The following is a 22,483-nucleotide window of genomic DNA, read 5'->3' on the forward strand; positions in this document are numbered from 1 at the left end:
AAAGAAGAATGTCCTGCATCCAGCACTGGCCTCTGGGGAAGAGCTCACCCTTTTTTCTTGATCCCTTTGCCCAAGAAATCTCATGCTCCCATTGCAGTGCTCCATTTTTATTTCCTAGTTGATAAACAGTATTTCATAATACTCATGCTTAAGTACCAAATGTAGTTTACTTTTGTACAATATTTAGCCAAATCTTATGTGAAGGTAGCTTTACAGTGGTGGCCGCTGAGCTTCTTGCTTACCTACAGGCATTCTAAATAACTAAAACCCTGCAGAGAACACACACACAAATCCTGATAAGAAAAGTCTGTTAACACATGACATATTTACTACCACGGAGCAATGCTCCTGCTAACAAGCATTCATAATAGTAAGCAGCCCCTATCTTGTAGTTTAACCTAAAAATGCTGTACCTGGTTCAGCAAACTGGAGCCATTAGAAATTTACACTTTCACCTGACAATATAATTGATTATGTTACTTATAGAAATAATCATCTACAACCTAATGACAAAAATCTCTTTTAAAGACTTTTCTGGATAATGCAGAAAGAGAGGAGCTGTACAAAGTGTGTATGTGTCTAATGCTGTTACTGCATACACTCTTGAACCAATTTCCTTGGTACTCCAGGAAGTACTATTCTATTTGGTGTTAACCATCTGTTTTGCAGTTCACTAATACTCTGAGGTTAGCCATGGTGACTAATTTAACAACAAAAAGTAACTGTTGTACAGTACTTCCATCTCTTGAATGAAGTTCCAAGAACTTTACTCATTTGCTGTTACTGAAAAGGGAGCAGTTTTGCTGCAGTGGCAGGGATCTGCAGTAATATGTGGACCAGTAACTGTTCAGTCTCTGACAATAGCTGGGGAAGCAGTGTTTTTCTTTAGTAATAGGCTAGCAGTCTGCTTCTGGGGAGGGGGACACAGCAGGTAGCTCATGGCAGAGTAAGCTGGGTCACAGCTGCACCTACAACAGCAAGTGGAGGTAAATGAAAATAGGCTCAGTGCTGGCTAACTCTAATACTTCTGTAAGCAATGAGGGTGAATTGAGAGTAACACTACATCTGAGGCCAGCAGCAAGAAGGCTAGGCAGGTACCAGTCTTCTGCAGTACTCCTAGCTTAGCAATCAAGACTACCAGTACTTTAAGTAAGAGGTAAAGTGAGGTCATGAGATGTAAACTATAACTGAACAACCAAAAATTGTGTAGGCATTAAAACATAACAGCCACTGAAGATCTTGTGCCTTTCTAAACAGGAATATGATTAAAGTTAAATGAAGTTTTGATAAATATTCTGATCTAGGCTGCATTGGTAGGAAACTCAGTACCGGGCCAGTGAGTAGTCATTTGCCATCCCTAGATACCATCTGGAGCATCCTTAGTACCTTTGCAGCTCATCTTTAGTCAATCTTCTTGGGCACCCGACCCATCTTGGTGCGGATGTTCCGTAACAAGAAAAAGGCTATGGTGCTGATGACACATGTTATTTCAGCTACCCAGAAGGCTGTGGCCCAGCTGTAGTGCTTGGCTATAGTACTGAAAGGCAATCCAGCCAGGAAACCACCAACTGCAAGGATAATGGGGAGAAGAGAACAGAGTTAGAGTCCCTAATAGCAGCAGAACCTTACAGTTTCTCCTACTGACAGTGTCCTTTGTGCTGGTCCCTGCATTTATAAAAATGCTTCAAGACAGATAGCTGAGATATTTTAAACAGTGGACAAAGCACTATAACATACAGTAGAGAACAATTCTGTCCTGCCTGGGGAAACAGAGCTAGTCACTCAGTAGCCCAGATTCTTTTCTTGGGGTCACTCCTTCAGGGTTCCTCAGTGAATGGGCTATGGCCACGCTTTCCTCCAAATTGGAGGTTTTCACTGCCAGAAAACTCAGGGGAGCAAATTATTCCTATTCAGCTATCAGAGAAGATACAAGTTTTGTGGTTGCAATTATCTTTATTTACAAATGTTTATTATGAAAGCAAGGAACGAGTCGCAACCTGTCATGGCGCAAGCAGCTGATAATAAGTTAACCCTCTGCACACTGGACTTTTATCTTTAAATCTTCACTGGACTGGTAAAGGCCCACGTTTCAATGGTAAGGAGTTTTAACAAGAAGTCTTTAAAGGTGACGTATGACGACCAGGGTCCCAGAAGGCCCAACACAAAAAATGCACTTCACATTTGTCCATCTTATCCATCTCTAAATCCAACCCGTTAAGAATATGGATATCTGCAGTCTCCAAAGGTTTTGTACAGACTGCAGTCTTCAGTGGGGCCCACAGAGCCCTTCATGGTGGGCAGCAGAATGAAACATTTTGAGAATCAAGCATGAGATTAGGGAAGTTGCTCAGTGACAGTCTTAGGTCTTCAGAGACCCACTTAATTTGTTGAATAAACAGACTCAATTGCACAGCCATTCGCTTCCAATTCTCTCAGATGTGCTGCTTGCGACACACCCTTTCATATCACTAAGTAGCAATTAATCATATCAAGAATTTCAGAGCCAATTTGAAATCTCATCTTGCCAGACTAAGATAATCAGGAACTGGGGCTTCTTGCTGCTACAGAATAAAGGTTCTGAGGTTTGAGATTTTTGTGTGAGGGGGAGGGAGTATCACTCACCATTGGCCAGTAGTGCAACAATAGCATGGGAGGTGCCACACAGGTTAGAAGGTGCGCTCTCATTTGCTATCACTCCAAACAATGCAATTGGTCCATAAGAAGAAAACCCAAAGATGGCTCCTAGAATCAGTATCCACAGCTATCAACACAAGCAAAGAGTAATCAGAATGGGATCCCTAAATTTGACTGCTATTGGTTAGACATTGGCTAAATGTATAAGGCCCTGTCTACAATATATTTCAAACTAAACATTGTTCTGGCTGACACTGCTTCCCTGGCCAGTGGATATAAAGTCTAACCATGTGAAACAGAGTCTGCTCTGCCACATGTTTGTAAGATGGTTTATAACTGAATGCATCCCTGACTGCATTGGCTAGCACATTATCAGCTTCCGAGCAAGAACTTTGTTTTTATCTATGGTTCTGAATAACCATCTGAACGGTCACATAGCCAGGTCTCAATATGAAACACGCTAAATAGGAAGACATGGTTGCTGTGTTTTGTCAAAGTTCTATTTAATACGCTTTAAGTTACAGTGAAATGACACAGAGAACGTGTTTACTGCATAGTAATCTTTTAAAAAAATCATTCTGAAGAGTGTTGATTAAAGGGCATTATAGTTTCAGAGACATGTTGGTAAAGGCATTTATACCTGTTTTGAGGCATCCCCATTATTTTGTCAGCTGCAAATCCTGCAATGTTGTTATATTAAAAGGTAGTCTGCCTGAACATGGACTCTAAGGTTGAAATTTATGCTAACAAAAATTGGCATTGAAAAGTACGTGAGCAATGACACCAATCTGAGGCTCATAAAGGGTTTATAATTCTTTGCCCATGTTAAGGCTTTCCATCAGGATCGCAAAATGCTGTATAATTATTAATGAATTAAGCCTCAACATCCCTATTGGGCATAAAGTGTTATCCCCATCTTACTGTTTGGGAATCTGAGGCAAAAAGGAGGACGGGAAGTGACTTGCCAAAAGTCAAAAAGGAAGTCAATGGCAGAGGCAGGAATAGAAGCCAGGTCTGGAATCCCAAGTCCTGTGCCTTAGCCACAAGACTTCTATTAATAGTTGTGCAGACTGATTATCTCATCTAAAGAGTAAACATCCCCAGAACCTATCAGTGTTTTAGTACTGGTTTTATTAGATTCAGTTAGTTTAGTAATATGAAATTATGAAGCTTCTTTCAGAAAACTTACAGCACTCTTCATAATGCCCTGGTTATAAATCCTGTTGAACTAACCAACCTTTCAGAGTAGGAAAGAGTCAGTAAAAGTAGAAACAGGCAGAAGGGGAGAGAGAAAGACAAGGCAGAAACCTCCTGTTCTGTTAAGCCTGTGAGGGCAGCGAGAGGATGCAAGGCTACAATCCAGAAGTCGTTTTCCTGAGGGAGAAGTGAGCAAACATTAAGAAGGGTAGAAGTGAAATTCCATTTATTTCGCAACCATCAGGGAAAGAGAGACAGAACACACAAATATCAGGGGTTGGTGCAGAGAACTGCCAGACTTGCTACTAACAAAATTCTCACCATTAAAAGGGATACCATCAGCTTAAACACTCTTCTGCCTCCTACCTGAACAGGTGGAGTTCCCACACCACCCTGCATAGTCAGAGTTCAAACTTACCACCTTCTTGGGGTTTGACTTTATTGGAAGTTGAATCACCACCATAACATAAACCTCAAACTAAACTTTCTCCTTGTCACGACTGTTCCTATAGTTTCCCTGCAGAGACAGCTGTCTCAGACCCCAATTCCCTTTCTCCTGACAGCTGGTTCCACCTCCCTTATATCCTATTGGAGCTAACAAACAGCACTTGCCACAAGCAATCAGCAGTACTTACTCAGCAGTTTTTTGCAGGATTCTAATTCCTGCCAACAGTGTGGCTCAGCAGAAGAGCCTTTATCCCTGCCACCTTGTTACACTATTACACACAACACATCAGATAACTTAACTGAAAGAGAGCAGAGGAGACATTTTCTCTATTTCACTTTGTTTACTTTGTACATTTAGCAGCACTATGTATAGTCAGTTTGACTCTGCAGTGGAAACAGACTCTCCTCATCTGTGGGAGCTTCACACAGCAGAAGGGAGAGGGGGGAAAAAAAAACTATTTGTGAAAATAAAATCACCCAAATTGGCTAAGGACTCTGGGGCAAGCTTAGGACCCTGGAGCTATTTTTAGTTGAGTTAGTGAAACTGACTAGATTTCAGGCTGTCAATGCTGCTTTAAATTTCTCAGCTGCAGATAAAACCCATAACTTCCAGACCAGACATGGTGGTTCTGAAATAGGGCTCCAGAAAGCTATACTACTATCCATTTTATAAATCTGTCAAAGAGGATGCCCTGGAATTTTGTACAGTCATTTACAAAAATGATTATGAAGTCAGATCAAGAGCTACAGGTTTCAACAGAGTCCCAGAAATCATTATTAGTGTTTGAGCATGCTTTGCTAATAGCTAGACTGAACTCTTTCAGATGGGTTTGGGTCTTCCTTTATTTGATCAGCACTGAGCATACTGTCAGTACTCAAATAAAAAAATAACGTGCCATCAAACTTCTACCATTTTTATGAAGAACTTCCAATCCCACAATACAGGAATCCCCTCCTGTAATATATGCTAGTCAATGCCTGAGTGCAAGAATATTCACCACCATCTAAATCAGTGGTTCTCAAACGTTTGTACTGGTGACCCCTTTCATATAGCAAGTCTCTGAGTGCGACCCCCTTCATAAATTAAAAACACTTTTTAAAATATATTTAACACCATTATAAATGGTGGAGGCAAAGTGGGGTTTAGGGTGGAGGCTGACAGCTCGTGACCCCTCATGTAATAACCCTGCGACCCCCTAAGAGGTCCTGACCCCCAATTTGAGAACCCCTGATCTAAATGAAACTGATCAATGCTTCTGTCACACCACATGCTCCATGAGAATAAACTGCTTGTGCATGGGTTACCTTAGGAGAGTCACTTGTGATTGTGACCCGGAAAAGGTACATCGAAGCAGACATTCCCGCCATCATGGAAAGCAGGAGCACATGCCGAGGATTCCCATAACTTGATAGACCCACCTGTAATACATATTGGAACAGAGAGAGAGAATGCACACAAAAAATGTGAGTTACTGATGCCAACTGATTCACAGAAGTTAGGGCCAAAAGGGACTGATGATCTGCATAACATAACATCACCCAGTAATTTCTGCTTCAAGCTCATAACTTCTGTTTGAGATACAGTATATCTATAAATCAAGACTGATGTCTTTCCAAAAGACTCCAAATGATGTAGAATCCACTATGTCACAAGGTTAGTTGTACCAGTGGTTAATTATTCTCTCTGACCTTACTTTTAGTTGATTTGTCTGGCTTCAGCTCCCAACCACTCTATTTCATTATGCTTTTTTCTGCTAGATTAAAGAGCCTTCTTTTAATCTCCCCAACGTAGGTAACAGTACTTGTAGACCATGATCAAGCCACCTCCTAACATTCTTTTGGATAAATTAAATATAGTGAGTTTCTTAAATCTCTCACTAAGGCATGTTTTCCAGATCTCTAATAATTCTTGTAGCTCTTTTCTGAATCCTTTCCAATTTTTCAACATTCTTTTTGAAGTGTGGACACCAGAACTGATATCTGTATAATTAATGTTTTTATGGCCTTGTGTTTTGCAGTCCAATCCTGCAAATGGTACTCCTGGGGGAATTCTGCACCAAAAAAATTAAAAATTATGTACCAAAAGGTTAAAAATTCTGCACACAATATTTGAAAATTCTGCAAAATTCTGCATATTTTATTTGTCAAAATAACACAATATAATCATGCCAGTTACAATTATTTTGGTAATTTATTTCAAAACATCTGTCAGCAAGTATGTCTGTAACAATACACACCAAAAGAAAATTCTGATATTGTTTTTTTTGACAAATAGATTGCTTACTAGGCATATTAGTACAGAACTTTGTGTAATTCTTTTAAATTACAGTACAGAACTGTATTTTCTGCACCTGTCAGAAGCAGTGCAAAGGCTTGGTGGAGTCAGGGGTAACAGAAGAGCTGAGGGAATGGGAAAGAGCCTGGGAGTGAACCCGGAGGGTGTTGGGTAGCCTCCCCATGCAGACCCTGGCTGACCCCAAGCCTCTCCCATTCAGTCAGGCACATCTGCCCCTGTCCGCCATCCCCTTGGGTCTCTACAGCCCTGCTCGCCTGTCCACAGGCTCAACGCTGTCACCCCACTAGCTCCTGAGCCTATGCTCCAGTCTGTCCTCCTCCACTAGCCATTCTGAAACTGTCTGTGACCCCACAGCAGCCCTGTGTACCCCTGTGTGGCTCTGCGGGCAGGGTGTTGTGATGAACTCTACTCCTGGGGGAATTCTACCGCACTGGACATAGAATTTTGTATTTCCCCGCATAAAATACATTTTACCTAAGAAGGGCTGCAGTTCTGCCTTTTGCCCACCCGAGGCCGTCGTGGGGCTAGAACGCAGCAGGCTTTTCTGGCGCCACAGCGGCCTCTGGTGGACAAAAGGCGGAACTGCCGCACTTAGGCAAAAAAAAATTTAGGCGGGAAAATTAAAAATGATGCGAGACAGATGAATTGAATCCCCCCAGGAATAAAACGGTAACATTACAAGATGTTATAATCTAATTTGGTTTGAGTGACCTATATAAATCTCCTCAAAGCTTCTCTCTTATGGACACCAGAGGCATGATTTGATTATAGGGCTGTGATAAACTTGTAACAAAACCAGGCAAACTTCACCTGGTTTTCAATTTCATTAAAACCTCCAGTCTTTGACTACCCTAGCCGAGTTTTGAGTCAGGTGAACTACTATTTTGGGTGGAAACTGCTTGTTTGTTCTAACAATTTCAGGTGAGGTTTCACTTTGTGTTTTGGGGTTTGTTTGAATGAGAATCTGAGAGCAAAAGTGAAGGGGTGCATACCCACAAGAAGTGAACTGGAGAAGTGGGGTTGCACAAAACTCTGTGAATTAAACCAATGAGCTCTAGATTAGTGTATATTGGTCTCTATATTATCATGTGAATGAATGTGTTTCTCATTGGTAGCTTTATCTCTTTGCAGAAGTGTCTACTAATCACACAAGACCAAGGTGACGTTGGAAAGTCTCAGCTAGTGACTTTCACAGTATAGACCCATTTTTGCGCTGCTCTGCTTTAAAGTAATGTTTATTATTTCCATTATCTAGAAAAGGGCCCCAGCAGGAGCTTTGCCACAACACAATATATGTTATGCCTCCCCTACACCAATTGAATGCTAGACGGTGCCACTACTGACAATAATAAATCCCAGATTACCTTCACTAGTACAGGACTCCAGCATAGCAGTCCTAGGCCTCTGACCACACCCATCAGGCCAAGTTTCCATATGCTTGTTGACTCGTTGATTTGGAAATTATCAAACATTTTAATGGACTGGACCTATGTCCACCTACCCCAACTCTTTGTATGGGGCAGACCTTGGTTTGTATTTTGCAAAACCACAGCAGATCAGATTCAGTTTCAGAAGTTTGGGGGAGGCAAGGAACAGAAAATGATTTTGAGAATGACCACCTCTGGTATGGTGTGGGCCCATACTCCCTACCCCCACCGCTGGGCACAGAGCATGTAGACTCCAATTTTCAAAGAAGCCTAAATGAGATAGGCACTTAACTTCCATCAGTCTGTTGGAAAATCCCAGCTGTTAGAAATAAAAGTTTTTGTATCTTCTGAAGTGTATAGAAAGAAAAAATAAACTATTTTAAAGTGTCAGTGAATCTGCATCAGCATCCCTTGGCAACCCAGGAAGGTTGCATTTTACATCCTCAGCGTGACAACCTCTCACCTTTGCAGTTCTCTCGCCCCTGGTACTTCCAAGTTCAGAGTTACCAGACATTCCAGTTATTGCACTGAGATCTACCAGCTTCGCTACTGAGAATAATGGAATGGACAAGGTTCCAGGCTACTTACCCGTGCTACTGCTCTGTCAGAAAGGTACCCTGCAGCAATGCTTCCTACCAGGCCCCCAATCTCCAAGGCACTCATGTAAGAACTGCCTAGAACATAGGATGGGGGGTGGTTAGGCAATCAGGTCCAGGGAGGAAACACCAAAACAATTTCTTATTAATGATTTATGTTTGTGCACAGGAAGTAGTTCAGTATAAAGGCAGTATCAGGGAGAATGAAGTAACTAGCCCTAAAATGCTTACACTTTGCCTTGTCTCTCAGTTTCCCCAGTTCTTCTCAGAGCATCTGATATTGTTTGTTGTTTTTAGTTAAGTAGTGTTTGAATTAAGAGCTAGTGGGTAGTGCCACACCAACAGCCCAGGAGACTGAAATTCTCTGTCCACAGAGCAGGTGCAAACCAGGCAGCAGCGTGGCACACTTCTCTCACACGTTGTCTCCCTGCCAGTGTGCCCCAACATTGATCTAAGACAGGGGTTCTCAATCGGGGTCAGGACCCCTCAGGGGGTCGCGAGGTTATTACATGGGGGGTCATGAGCTGTCAGCCTCCACCCCAAACCCCGCTTTACCTCCAGTATTTATAATGGAGTTAAATATATAAAAAAAGTGTTTTTAATGTATAAGGGGGGTTGCACTCAGAGGCTTGCTGTGTGAAAGGGGTCACCAGTACAAAAGTCTGAGAACCCCTGATCTAAGAGGACCCATTGGATGAGGTAAGAAGACTGTTCAATCACCATGACTTAGTCAGTCCCTGGAGTCTCTACAAAGGAGCCAATTTGTGCCCTTTGTGCTGGGGGTTTCTTGGTCATGGACACTTGGTCATTAGGAACTGGTCAGACACACAAACTCATTTCATATATGCCACCAAATAGCCGATGAGCACTATTGGTTACTACACGCCTGGGCTGAATTTGAACTTGTGACCTAATGAGAAAGTGCATGCCTTTCTTGACCATTCCCCTGTGCCATTCAGTAACCCTAATAATCTGGACTGGTATTTTCAAAGGCACTCAGATGCCATTAAAATGGGAATTGGACACCTTGCTCCTTAAGGCACCTTTGAAAATCGGAGCCTTAAGCTTTAAAATGAGTCTGTTGTATCTTACCCACAAGAGCAGACTGTCCTCTTTCCTGAATCAGGAAGAGCTGACCCCAATCTGTACAGCATGTCTTTACCCCAAAGACAACCAGGTAGCCAGTCGAGAGTACCCACAGATATGGCGAGAGTAGCAGCTCTGCCAGGGTGCTGTCATCTTTCGATGAGCCTGAAAGGAGAATTAGTAGAAACACCATTACATCGCTTGGACATAGCAATAGGACACAATCAACCCAGCAGTGGGGTAGGATGATCTGTGAGCAGATTCTATGTGCAGTGGGAGCAGCCTTGTAACAGTAAGGCTTTTCTAAATGTAGAAATAGTGCATAATAACTAGAGGTGATCGGCCATTGCTACCACCCATTTGCTGTGCACAAAGAAACCTGTCCATGGTATTTATTCCACTTAATTAAAAAGCTCACATCAATAAGCTACATTTTATTCTCCATAACTCTGCTGTCTTGTGATTCCCAGTGAACACTTCCGATAGAGGATGGTGGAGAACATATTGTCTGCTCTTCCAGATTTTGTTTCTAGTCCTCTTCACTAGTCAGTGAAAGAAGCTGTGTACATCCCACAAAGGACATTGCATTTAAGCTAGCTGCTCAGTTCTTACATGAACCTGCCATTTATGTCTGCTAACACTCATATCCCCAAAATACATTGTGGTAGCAATTATGTTCCCATGACAATTATCAAATGCCAATTCCAGCAGCAAAAGGTTTACAGGGCAATACAGAAGTCAGTACTTTAAATACGTTTTTGTAGGTTTTTAGATCCAGTGACAGTCCCTGTGTTGCAACAACCCTCCAGCCCTTTTGCTCTCAAGAGAAGGTTCAATTAATTGGACATGATGCAACATTTATTAACTAGATGTCCTAGTTCAGGACACCAAATGTTGAGCAGAGTCCGCTCAAACCAGAAGCCAGAATTCTGTTTATTGGAGACATGTGGGGACACGCCAAAGGCAGCACTTCTCTCTGCTGCTCAGTAAGGAACAAATAATATGCTTTGCACTACAGCCCTGCGTGGGATTAGCGTAGAGCCCTGCAGCAGGATTGGGATCCTGCAGGTCCCACAGGGCCTACTGCCATAATAGCAGGAGTGGCTGGGAGCAAGATTAAAAATAGTCCCGCACAAGGCTCTACTTTGCCCCTCTCTGGCAGGGAGGATCTCAGACCACGACATATATAATTTAAGACCCCAGGGGAAATAGAAAAATATTAACATAGAGACATTTTATAGATGGGGAGACTATGGCACATAGAGCTGAAGTGACTTGTTGAGAGTCCCATAGAGTCAGTGGCAAAGCTGGGAATAGATGTGAAAGTGGGTTAGGATCTTTCCCTGCCCTACGAGACTCCATGATAAGACAGTCCTTCGCACAATCCAGGGCACCAATACTTTCATACTGCAAGACACACATGACACACACAAGGTATTCCCTAACTAGGATACCTCAAGTGTTCTCACAGTATACGACTGCAAGCAGGCCTGGAGTTAAATGCTGATGAGCACCAAGTTCAGGAAATGAGAAGGGCTTGTTCCAGCACAAAGGAGCTGGAGGGACACTCAGACTATCAAATTTTGGTACAACATCTCATCTCCTCTTGCTCCTCCTGCTGCCTGCACTCCTTAATTGTAAGATGAGAAGTCTAATGCTCACCTTTTTTCCCTTTCATGGTTCCTGGTTCAATGTTTGGTAGCCCAACATCTGAGGGCTCATTTTTAATCAGGACAAGACAAACAAAGGAGGCACCCACGCAGATGAAGCCAGAGACGGACAGAGTTGTGCGCCAGTCGTAGCGCAGAGCCATCAGAGCAGCAACAATGGGGCCCAAGCCACCAGCCAGATTCATGCTGGTGGAGAGAATTGCCCACCACGTCCCAAACTGGGAAGGCTCAAACCACTGTGCAACAGGGAAAGAAAGAGAGTGTGAGCAAAGTGCCATGGAATAGGAATTAGACTCAGCTGCTAAAACCTGCAATTAAGTCTCTTGGTGGAAAATTCAGATCCTAGCAGATAGAGGTTTATAAAACTAGATTGGAAAATATTTTACTCTTCCATCTAAGAAACTCAGAGCTTTTTGCAAACATTAATGATGTATGCCTCACAGACCCCTACCTTGTGAAGTAGGTCAATATTATTCCCATTTACAGATGAGGAAATGGAGGTACAGGAAGTTCTCTAACTCATTTGATGATGCTGTCATCCTGAAAAGGTCTGCCTGCTTTGTACCAGATGAGGGGATAAACCAAAGTGTTTCAGCTTGTAAATTTAGGGCCCTGATCCTTAACTGCAGTGGATGTTGAGGGAGCGCCGCACAAATTGGGCCCTTGCTGACAGAATGACTGGTGTGACTCAATCCTGCTTCTAATGGATTCAATGGTACAACTTCCATTAATGCCAAAGGGAGTAGGATCAGGCCCCATGTAATTCAAATACTTTGTTGACAATCTTCTGGAAGTGTTATTTGATATTTTGTCTTCATTTTCAGTGAGCTTCCCCTACTGTGTATAAACAGCCCTATGTGAAAGGCATCTTCCTCCCAGCTCCATTCACTGCCCACAGTATAGATCAGAGGAAGCATGACGGCTTTATGGAGAGAATCCTCATATCCAGGTGATTAGTTGTTCAGTCCTCCATCTCTCACATGCACCTGTCCTCCTCATTTTTACATATCCCATTGCCAGGACTAGTCTTGCACAGAGACAGAAATAGGACTGCTGGTTTAGAGGGAGGTTCCTACCAATGTTAGTATGGAAGGAAGGGCATGACCTTCTCCATGGCAGCACCTTCTTTGTCCCTGCCTTAGACTAAGTCATTTGAACTTTTCTACAGGGAACCATAGGTACCAGCCCCTAGTTTCAGAATGTCAAGCTTTATTTCTTCACACTGCTAAATTATCTATTTGTGGCCGTCTAAACAAACACACAATTCAGCAGGGGCCCTGCTCATACAGTGTTCTGTATGTCACTTGATATTCTGTGTAGGCAGACTGTATTTTTTTTTCTCTTAGGGGCAGAAGGGATACGTATCATTCTCCCAAAATATCCTGAAATGCAACATGATCTGGCTTGTGATTTATAATTCATGTGCCCACTGCCAGTTCAAACCAAACTTTACTTATCATTCCTTCTTTCAGCAGTGGACGCTATGGTGCCTCTGTCTTCAGAATTCAGGGGCTGGAATCCAGCAACTGGGGTTTCTCATGATTACAAATTCTGCTGCTAGGGAGATTTAACAAATTAAACTATAATCAGCAACCAAAACTTCATACTTAAAACAAATGAATAGAATAAATAACTCTCCAACTTGAGTATTCTTGGCTTAACTAAGCAGCAGAAGGCATATGAGACTCTTATTCCAAGAAGGGCAGGGGATAGAGCAGCTGGGAGTTCACCCACAGACAGCACACCTGGAGCCCTACCTATACTGCACTTCCTGCTAGGAGAAGTTGGAACAGCTGTGAATTCACCTATGGTCCTAGCACAAGGACCCCTGCAGTGTTCTCCATACAGTACCTATTATGGAAGAAGTTAGGACAAGTGCTGCTACGAACTTCACACAAAGCAATCATTCCTGTATCATCCTCTATTCAGTGTCTCCTGGTCAGCACTTAATTTGTAATGAGAAAGATGCCAGGGTTCAAGCAACATTTTACTTTCATAACTGACGCAGCAAGCTCAGAAGTGCTGGGGATATGAACTGCCAAGCCTAGTCTTGGCGCAAATTAAGTACTACTCCTGGTGTTTAAATCTGGGACTGCACCCCTGCCAAAAAACAAAAAAAAGGGATTTTCAAAGTATACTTACTTTGCGCAGTACCTTCCCACATGGTGGCCAGCCCAGTCCTTGTGCCAGCCCATTCAGGAACCACAGCCCTGAAAAGACTGTAACGGTAGAGCTCCAAGAAAAGACAACATTGACTACGCCCACCAGTAGAAGGCCAGATGAGAAAAGCCAGCGGGCACTCATTTGATCAGAGAGGATTCCACTGATAAATTTACTGATAGCGTAGGCTGCAGACTGGCTGCTAGTGATGAGACCTGCAATAAATTAGAAACCAAAGGCACACTTTAGTAACACATTTTATAATAAGATGGTTAACTCAGCCAGGTTCCTACTAGAGCACATTCAAGGAGTTGTCATTCAGGCACAAATCAGTTCCACTAGGTATTAGAATGACAACAGCTTTCTATTTGGTTGGTTTCCAGAAAAGTATTTCTGTAAGCAGGATACAGACTTTAATATTATTAGTACCTGAACGGAGATATACATAAAAGACTATGGAAAGCAGTATTTATTTTTCTCTTCAAAGCACATTGAGACTTTTTTAACTCCACCATAATTGTGGAGACTAAGTTTATAGTTTCACCAAACTACAGACCTAACCATCCCATGCTGTTTGTAAACCATAAAGCATTGAGCACAAAGAAGGATATACAAAAGAGGAGACATTAGTGCTACCAATAAGCATCTCCAAAGGAAGCGTTTCCCCAATCTCTTTAGGCAACTGTGCCAGTTTATCGGACTAAGGACTTGTTACATGGGGAAAAAGTCCAGAACAGCTAGTGTGGAATAGCTATTCTACACTGGTTCCCCTTGTGACACTTTTATTCCGCACCAAGGGTTAATCCATGTATGATTGTGTGTTTATTAATTGAACTCCCATATAAATCCACCTGCACTGCTAACATTTTGTCTCAAATATTCACCTTAGGTCAATAAATTCTGATAATCAGCATAACAGATCCTCAACTTAATCTTACTTTCCACGCCCAGCACTGACACATGAAGGACACAATAAAGTGCCAAGCTATTGAACTGAACAGATTTAATTTTTTTTAGGCATTAAAGGCTTATAGTGGTTCACCAAGACTAGAGGAAACAACTGAATTTTTCAAACAAGACCATGTTTGGGACATTTTACCTAGCAAATCTCTCTCAATCTACAGTCTTCTTGAGACCCAAACCAGATGGCATCCCTGATCATATTTCAACAAGGTCTCTACATTTGTTTCATTAAGCTGTTATTGGGGTTACAGTGTTTTTTTCACTACTCATTTTTGAAGGAGTCCATCCAGCTTAATGAATCAAAGAGAGATTGCTTTCAATTGTATGTGTTGCTTAGTTCTGAGACTATTTTGACATAACAAAAGCTTCCAATATGTGAGATCAAGTCTACAATATCAGAGAATAGACAAAATTACTTCACGGGCCTCTTCCATTTTCTATTTCTGCAACTCTTGCTGATTTTTGAAGTGAACATTCTGAACAATTAAAGGGGACACTTTCGAGTCAATTAGGGCCAAAACACCCTACTAAAAAAATTCAAACTCAACAGAAGTCTCCCTCTGGATTTGTAAAAATTCCTACAAAACCAAGGTTTTGATGTGTTTGTTTTTTAAACAAACACTGTAGCATTTTTTTAGTGCCTCAGATTTACAAAGAGAAATTAACTACACACAAAGTGAAATTAATTATTTTGAATGACCAAGCTGAGTAAAAATGCAACAAATGAAACAGCTCAATGGCAACAACAGTTAATTTTAAAACTTCTTTTTATTTTTAAATAATGTAAGTGGTATAACCAAGGAAGGAAATCATTAAAAAAAATATATGGATTTTTAACTGGGCAGTGTCCTTTTTAGATATTATATCTAAGGAACACAAAGCATGTACTACCACTTCAAATTTTTTGACTACAAAATATAGACCAAATTCAACTTGCCTTACTCACCTGAACAGTCTTACTGAAGTCAGTAGCACTATAGGCACTTGCATGAATAAAGATATAAAGATTTGGCCTAGATGTTAAAGATGGAGTTTTTAGGGAGAAATTAATCAAAATTCTACAGTAGGTGATTTCTCACTCCACTTCTTCAGACGGATAGAACATAAATGTAATGCATAGATTCTGGTAACACAACATAACCAGATATATACCAAGAGAAAACATGCACAAACTCTATCACAAAGAAAGTTCTTACCCAAGTCATCTTTGTCCAATTCTATTTCCTCCATGATTGAGGGCATTACAAATGAAAACGTTTTTCTATTGAAATAGTACAGTGTGTAGCCAACAAACATGGCAGTGAATATTACTGTTCGGTAGTAACTGTAACCCTTATCCACCATGGTACAATCAAAGTAATATCTCCAAGAAAGAAAAAAAGAAAAATCCTGTTGATAGGAGGATTTGTCCTGCTTTTTAAAAATTCTGCTCACAGCTGTAGTGAATTGTTGTAATAAAAGATTTAAAAAAATACCAACTGCTTGTAAATAAAAGTTGGAACAAAAGAGCAGTTTTGAATGAGGAAAAGTAAAACAGCAGCTGTCAGGGTGTCTGAACTGGAGGCTGGACTTTCATCAGAATTCACATCCTGGGATATTTTGCAGAGCTACAGCTTTGTTGATGTTCTCTTTTCTTCTCAGTTTTGTTTACAGCTGCTTTCTGGAGAATGATTAACTTAGGGAACTCGTCATTCAGGACAAAACCATCAACCTGCAGAAAAACAAAAAAGTAAAGTTAGCTTATGATAAGCAGCACTGTACGCAAAGTGAAAAGATTAGAGGAGCCTTGCTCAGTAACTCTCCTCTGACCTCTGAACTCAAACAGGACAAACTGAAAACAATCAATCCCTTTCCCAGAAACAATCTTAAACTAGATTCACTACAAGGCACAGACCGGGTAGATTAAAGTCCTACAGCTTCAACAGGCAAACCGCATTTAGTTTCTGATTTCCTTTTCAGTGACTCCACAGATATTATATAGCTGTGACCTTCTCTGCTCTTTTAGCTGGTTCAATATTACAGAGCTAGCCTCTCCCCAAGCTAATGAATTTGTAACCAGAAGATGAAATTTAATCCAATCTGAAGGATGCTAATGTAATAAGCATTTCCAGAAATAAATTAAATGTATCTTCCAAGATAGTTTTGTAATTCTCTCAGTTAATGTTATTTTCTGTGGATAAAACACAGATAACCACCCACCTAAGACTGTGTCACATTTTCAGAATCTGCAAGTGATTGCATGGATCTAATTCAATCCCCTTTCTCTAATCTGTAAATGTAACTGTGGAAGTCTCCAGGAAAGTGATGCAACTATAGCTGAGCAACATATTGTATCTGGAATAGCAAAGAAACTGAAAAAAATTTGGGGGAGGAAGTGCAAAAGAGAGACAGATGCAACAGGACAGAAGACTTTGGTTCAAGACAAAAAGCAAAGAACTAGGGCAACATTTATCCCAGGTGTAAAACCACTGAAGTCAACAGAATTACACTAAGATTACATTTTGAATAAGGACTCATTAATAGAGACAGAAGGATAATTGGGGCACTAATTGCCTACGACTACATAATGAGGCCTGAGAAATAATGAATGTAGAAATTCAGAGAGCAAAGGGATGTGCAAAACAATGAAAAGTAATCAAGCATGGAGTTCTGATGCAAGTCTTCAGCCCATAAGCAATTGCACTCTTTTTGAACAAGGAAACTGCATTCAAGCTCATTTTGCATATAAATATAGGCTTTTAATCATTTTTTTAAAAATTGTTCTCCTTTGAATTAGATTAAAAAGTTGGTCTTGTCTGAAGACTGGCACTTCCACAGAGAAGCTCCCAGCAAGCATGGAAAGTCTGTAGGGAGCAGCAGTCCCCTCTTCAAGCATGAGGAATGAGGAACATTTTGAGTGTATAATTTAAAAACACTTCTCACATATTTTCCCCATTAGGGTTTACTTGGTTTTAAACTAAAACTAGAAACCTGATTCTAAATGCAAGAACCCAGCAAGGGAAGACTCTCTCAAATTTTCAGACAGTTTTACAAACATCTGGCTCTTCTGATGGGCTTCGCTGTGTTTTTCAATTAGACAATTAAAACTTCATTTCATTCCATCTGTCACAGCTTGACAGCCCTGCCTGCTTCAAAATCAGCCCACACACAGAAAAGAAAAGCCACTTGATTCTCTCTAGCTATGCATTTCCCACATACCTATCATTGTGGTTTCTAGGCATTATTAAGTATGTAACAGCCATCAGCAAAAAGTATGTAGGGCTACATGGTGCATGTGATATGGTTTGATTCACCAAGACTGAGCAGTACGCAAAGTACACACGGATACAATGCAAAATTAACCATATCAACAGCTAACACTATCAGCCCATGTTACTATTTGTATTACAATAGCACCTAGAGGCCTAACTGTGACCAGGGCCTCATCATGCTAGGCACTTCAGTAAGAAACAGTCCATACCCTAAAAAGTCTAACCTCTTCCTCTTTCATGTCCACTATCCTGCCTCCAGCAGCAGCCAAACCTGATGCTTCTGAAGAAGTTGAGCAACCCCACAACACACCTAATGACCTCTTCAATGCCATACAAATGGGGATGAGGATTGGGGGAGGTTCCTTCCAGACTCCTCTTGTGAACAGATGTTGCCTTGAAGAAGGGGACTCCTATAATGGTTCATTAACTCACCCAATCCTTTTAACAATCTATCCACAGTATTTAAAACATTAAGACATCCTGTTTAACTAAGACTGGGATGCAACATATTATGCTGCCCAAGTCTGATATCATTACATATACTGCACCAGACAGTGTACCAGGCACTTTACACAAGTTCCTGACACCAGGAATTTACTCTAACAGAGACATTATTCTTCTCCATAGTAACATTCATTTCCCTACTTGAGTATGGAAAGTGTGAGGTTCAGAGCAGGCACTGAGTTAGCTTTGAGCCCAAAGGACTAGATGAATGGTGGAGCCAGGGCAGCTTGCACTGCTGTAACTGGAGCTGCATCAATACAGATAAGGGACTGGGGTTGGGTGGGAGCAAGAACTAAATATAAAAGTCTCTTCAGCTGCTCATCCTTGAGGTGAAAGCTCACCCAGGAAATGGATACCAAGCAAAATGCCAGAAAGCAATAACACTCCTGCTGAGTTCAGGAGGAGGGCAACATGAGGCAAGGACCGCAGGCTTTAAGTGGGGAAGGGGACTTGTGTGTGGGTGAGGTTATGTGCCAGCCTCAGGAAGGCAGTCTGTGTATGTCTGTGGGGTTATATGCCTGAGGGAGTTGGTCGGTGTGTGTGTCTGCAGTGTGGGTTACATGGGTAGGAGGTCCGGGAAGGGGTGGGGGGGAAGGCTATGATGGCTGAGGGCCTGTAGAGAGGTTACGTGGTTGAGAGGTCCATGAGGGAAGAGGTTACGTGGCTGGGGGGCGAGGAGCTTGGTGTATATGTCTGTGGGAAGGGGGATTACATGGCTGTGGTGTCCACGGGGGTCTGTCTGGAGTGAGGTTATGTGGCTGGGGAGCCCATGGGGGACAGGTGTTTATATGTCTGGGGGCACGTGGCCGGGGGCCTGTCTCCGGGGGAGGGTACATGACTGGGGATGCGGGGGGGGCGATCGGAGAACGTGTCTGTTGTCGGGAGCGCGGCACCCAAGCAGGGTGCAAGTCATTACAGCCAAGGGCTGCCTGGGGGAGAGCTAGGGGTCAGAACCCCCTTACAGTACCTCTCCGACCCCTTCGCCCGGCCGCTTCCGCCCGGAAGTCCCGTCTCGTCCCTCTAGCCACACGCCGGTCGCCTATTGGGCAGGAACCGTGTACGTTACCAGCTCTGCCAATCATAACCGACGATAGGGCTCCGCGGGATCCACCAGGGGACGCCCGCACCTCCCCCGTCTGCGGTGATTGGCCGGATCGCCGTCGTGGGCGGGTATTGAGGGAGAATTGTGCCGCAGCCTACGGCCCAGCAGCGCGCGGCAAGTAGCCGGGGCTTCTTCCCGCCCGTCCTCTGCAGCACCTCATAGGGCGGCTGTAGCCGGAGCGCGCCGCCTTCGCAGAGTCCAGCCGCAGGGACAGCGCCTGCCCTCGCTGCCCGGGGCCCGCCCCGCGCGGGGAAGGAAGAGGTAGGGCCCAGGCCCGTCAGGGCGCGCTCTGGAACCCAGCGACCCGTCCAGCTCCTCAGCGAAGGGCTGATCCCTGCCCTCGGTTACAAAGCCGGGGGAGGGCGAGGGGTCAGAGCGTTGCCCCCCTACTTACACCATGTAGGAAGTTGGTGTTTCTGGGGTAAGGGGCCATGCAGAGAACCATGGGTGTAGGGGAAACGGGCGCTGGCCATGTACATAAGAACAGCCGGACCGGGTCAGACCAAAGGTCCATCTAGCCCAGTGTCCTGTCTACCGACAGTGGCCAATGCCAGGTGCCCCAGAGGGAGTGGACCAACAGGCAATGATCAAGTGATTTCTCTCCTGCCATCCATCTCCACCCTCTGACAGACAGAGGCTAGGGACTCCATTCCTTACCCGTCCTGGATAATAGCCATTAATGGACTTAACCTCCATGGATTTATCCAGTTCTCTTTTAAACTCTGTCATAGTCCTAGCCTTCACAACCTCCTCAGGTTGACTGTATGCTGCGTGAAGAAGAACTTCCTTGTATTTGTTTTAAACCTGCTGCCTATTAATTTCATTTGGTGACCCCTAGTTCTTGTATTATGGGAATAAGTAAATAACTTTTCCTTATCCACTTTCTCCACATCACTCATGATTTTATATACCTCTATCATATCCCCCCTTAGTCTCCTCTTTTCCAAGCTGAAGAGTCCTAGTCTCTTTAATCTCTCCTCATATGGGACCCGTTCCAAACCCCTAATCATTTTAGTTGCCCTTTTCTGAACCTTTTCTAGTGCCAGTATATTTTTTTGAGATGAGATGACCACATCTGTACGCAGTATTCGAGATGTGGGCATACCATTGATTTATATAAGGGCAATAATATATTATCAGTCTTATTCTCTATCCCCTTTTTAATGATCCCTAACATCCTGTTTGCTTTTTTGACCACCTCTGCACACTGCACGGACATCTTCAGAGAACTATCCACAATGCCTCCAAGATCTTTTTCCTGACTCGTTGTAGCTAAATTAGCCCTCATCATATTGTATGTATACTTGGGGTTATTTTTTCCAATGTGCATTACTTTACATTTATCCACATTAAATTTCATTTGCTATTTTGTTGCCCAATCACTTAGTTTTGTGAGATCTTTTTGAAGTTCATCACAGTCTGCTTTGGTCTTAACTATCTTGAGCAGTTTAGTATTGTCTGCAAACTTTGCCACCTCACTGTTTACCCCTTTCTCCAGATCATTTATAAATAAGTTGAATAGGATCGGTCCAAGGACTGACCCTTGGGGAACACCACTAGTTACCCCTCTCCATTCTGAGAATTTACCATTAATTCCTACCCTTTGTTCCCGGTCTTCTAACCAGTTCTCAATCTATGAAAGGACCTTCCATTTTATCCCTTAACAACTTAATTTATGTAAGAGCCTTTGGTGAGGGACCTTGTCAAAGGCTTTCTGGAAATCTAAGTAAACTATGTGCACTAGATCCCCCTTGTCCACATGTTTGTTGACCCCTTCAAAGAACTCTAATAGATTAGTAAGACATGATTTCCCTTTACAGAAACCATGTTGACTATTGCTCAACAGTTTTTCTATGTGTCTGACAATTTTATTCTCAACTATTGTTTCGACTAATTTGCCTGGTACCGACATTAGACTTACCGGTCTGTAATTGCCGGGACCACCTCTAGAGCCCTTTTTAAATATTGGCGTTACATTAGCGAACTTCCAGTCGTTGGGTACAGTAGCCAATTTAAAGGACAGGTTACAAACCTTAGTTAATAGTTCCACAACTTCACATTTGAGTTCTTTCAGAACTCTTGGGTGAATGCCATCTGGTCCCGGTGACTTATTAATGTTAAGTTTATCAATTAATTCCAAAACCTCCTCTAGTGACCCTTCATTCTGTGACAGTTCCTCAGATTTGTCACCTACAAAAGCCGGCTCAGGTTTGGGAATCTCCCTAACATCCTCAGCCGTAAAGACTGAAGCAAAGAATCCATTTAGTTTCTTCGCAATGACTATCATCTTTAAGTGCTCCTTTTGTATCTTGATCATCAAGGGGCCCCACTGGTAGTTTAGCAGGCTTCCTGCTTCTGATATACTTAAAAAACATTTTGTTATTACCTTTGGAGTTTTTGACTAGCGTTCTTCAAACTCCTCTTTGGCTTTTCTTATTACATTCTTGCACTTAATCTGGCAGCGTTTCTGCTCCTTTTTATTTGCCTCACTAGGATTTGACTTCCACTTTTTAAAGGAAGTCTTTTTATCTCTCACTGCTTCTTTTACATGGTTGTTAAGCCAGGGTGGCTCTTTTCTAGTTCTTTTACTGTGTTTCTTAATTTGGTGTATACATTGAAGTTGGGCCTCTAATATGGCGTCTTTAAAAAGCACCCACACAGCTTGCAGGGATTTCACTTTAGTCACTGTACTTTTTAACTAACCCCCTCATTTTTGCATAGTTTCCCCTTTTGAAATTAAATGCCACAGTGTTGGGCTGTTGAGATGTTCTTCCCACCACAGGGATATTGAATGCTATTGTATTGTCACTACTTCTAAGCGGTCCTGTTATAGTTAACTCTTGGATCAGCTCCTGCGCTCCACTCAGGACTAAATCTAGAGTTGCCTCTCCCCTTGTGGGTTCCCATACCAGCTGCTCCATGAAGAAGTCATTTAAAGTATTAAGAAATTTTATCTCTGCATTTTGTCCTGAAGTGAAATGTTCCCAATCAATATCGGGATAATTGAAATTCCCCTCTATTATTAGGTTCTTAATTTTGATAGCCTCTAATTTCCCTTAGCATTTCATCATCACTATCACTGTCCTGGTCAGGTGGTCTATAATAGATTCCCTAATGTTTTATTCTTATTAGAGCATGAAATTTCTATCC

General features: G+C 42.4%; 1 protein-coding gene across 10 annotated transcripts; it reads right to left on the reverse strand.

Annotated features, from left to right (window-relative positions):
* Positions 1–91: 91 nt before the first annotated feature.
* Positions 92–19,663, reverse strand: SLC37A4 (solute carrier family 37 member 4). 10 transcript variants are annotated; one of them, XR_010593027.1, is made up of 11 exons: positions 19,199–19,646; positions 15,673–16,187; positions 13,496–13,728; positions 11,346–11,589; positions 9,690–9,848; positions 8,590–8,675; positions 5,584–5,697; positions 3,872–4,008; positions 2,623–2,761; positions 1,387–1,568; positions 92–968 (listed from the first exon to the last, which is right to left on the reverse strand). XR_010593027.1 is itself a non-coding variant. In XM_042851785.2 (11 exons), the coding sequence occupies exons 2-10, from the start codon at positions 15,818–15,820 to the stop codon at positions 1,402–1,404; spliced, it is 1,356 nt and encodes a 451-aa protein (XP_042707719.1). In that variant the 5' UTR covers positions 15,821–16,187; positions 19,199–19,646; the 3' UTR covers positions 92–968; positions 1,387–1,401. The 10 variants fall into 10 exon arrangements, 7 of the variants coding, with proteins under 7 accessions (XP_042707719.1, XP_065425292.1, XP_065425289.1 ...); XM_042851785.2 differs by having other exon boundaries at positions 3,943–4,008; XR_010593028.1 differs by having other exon boundaries at positions 92–1,568; positions 3,824–4,008; positions 19,199–19,663.
* Positions 19,664–22,483: the final 2,820 nt, after the last annotated feature.

The sequence above is a fragment of the Chrysemys picta genome, chromosome 16 (assembly GCF_011386835.1).
Source record: "Chrysemys picta bellii isolate R12L10 chromosome 16, ASM1138683v2, whole genome shotgun sequence".
NCBI classification, from domain to species: domain Eukaryota; kingdom Metazoa; phylum Chordata; order Testudines; family Emydidae; genus Chrysemys; species Chrysemys picta.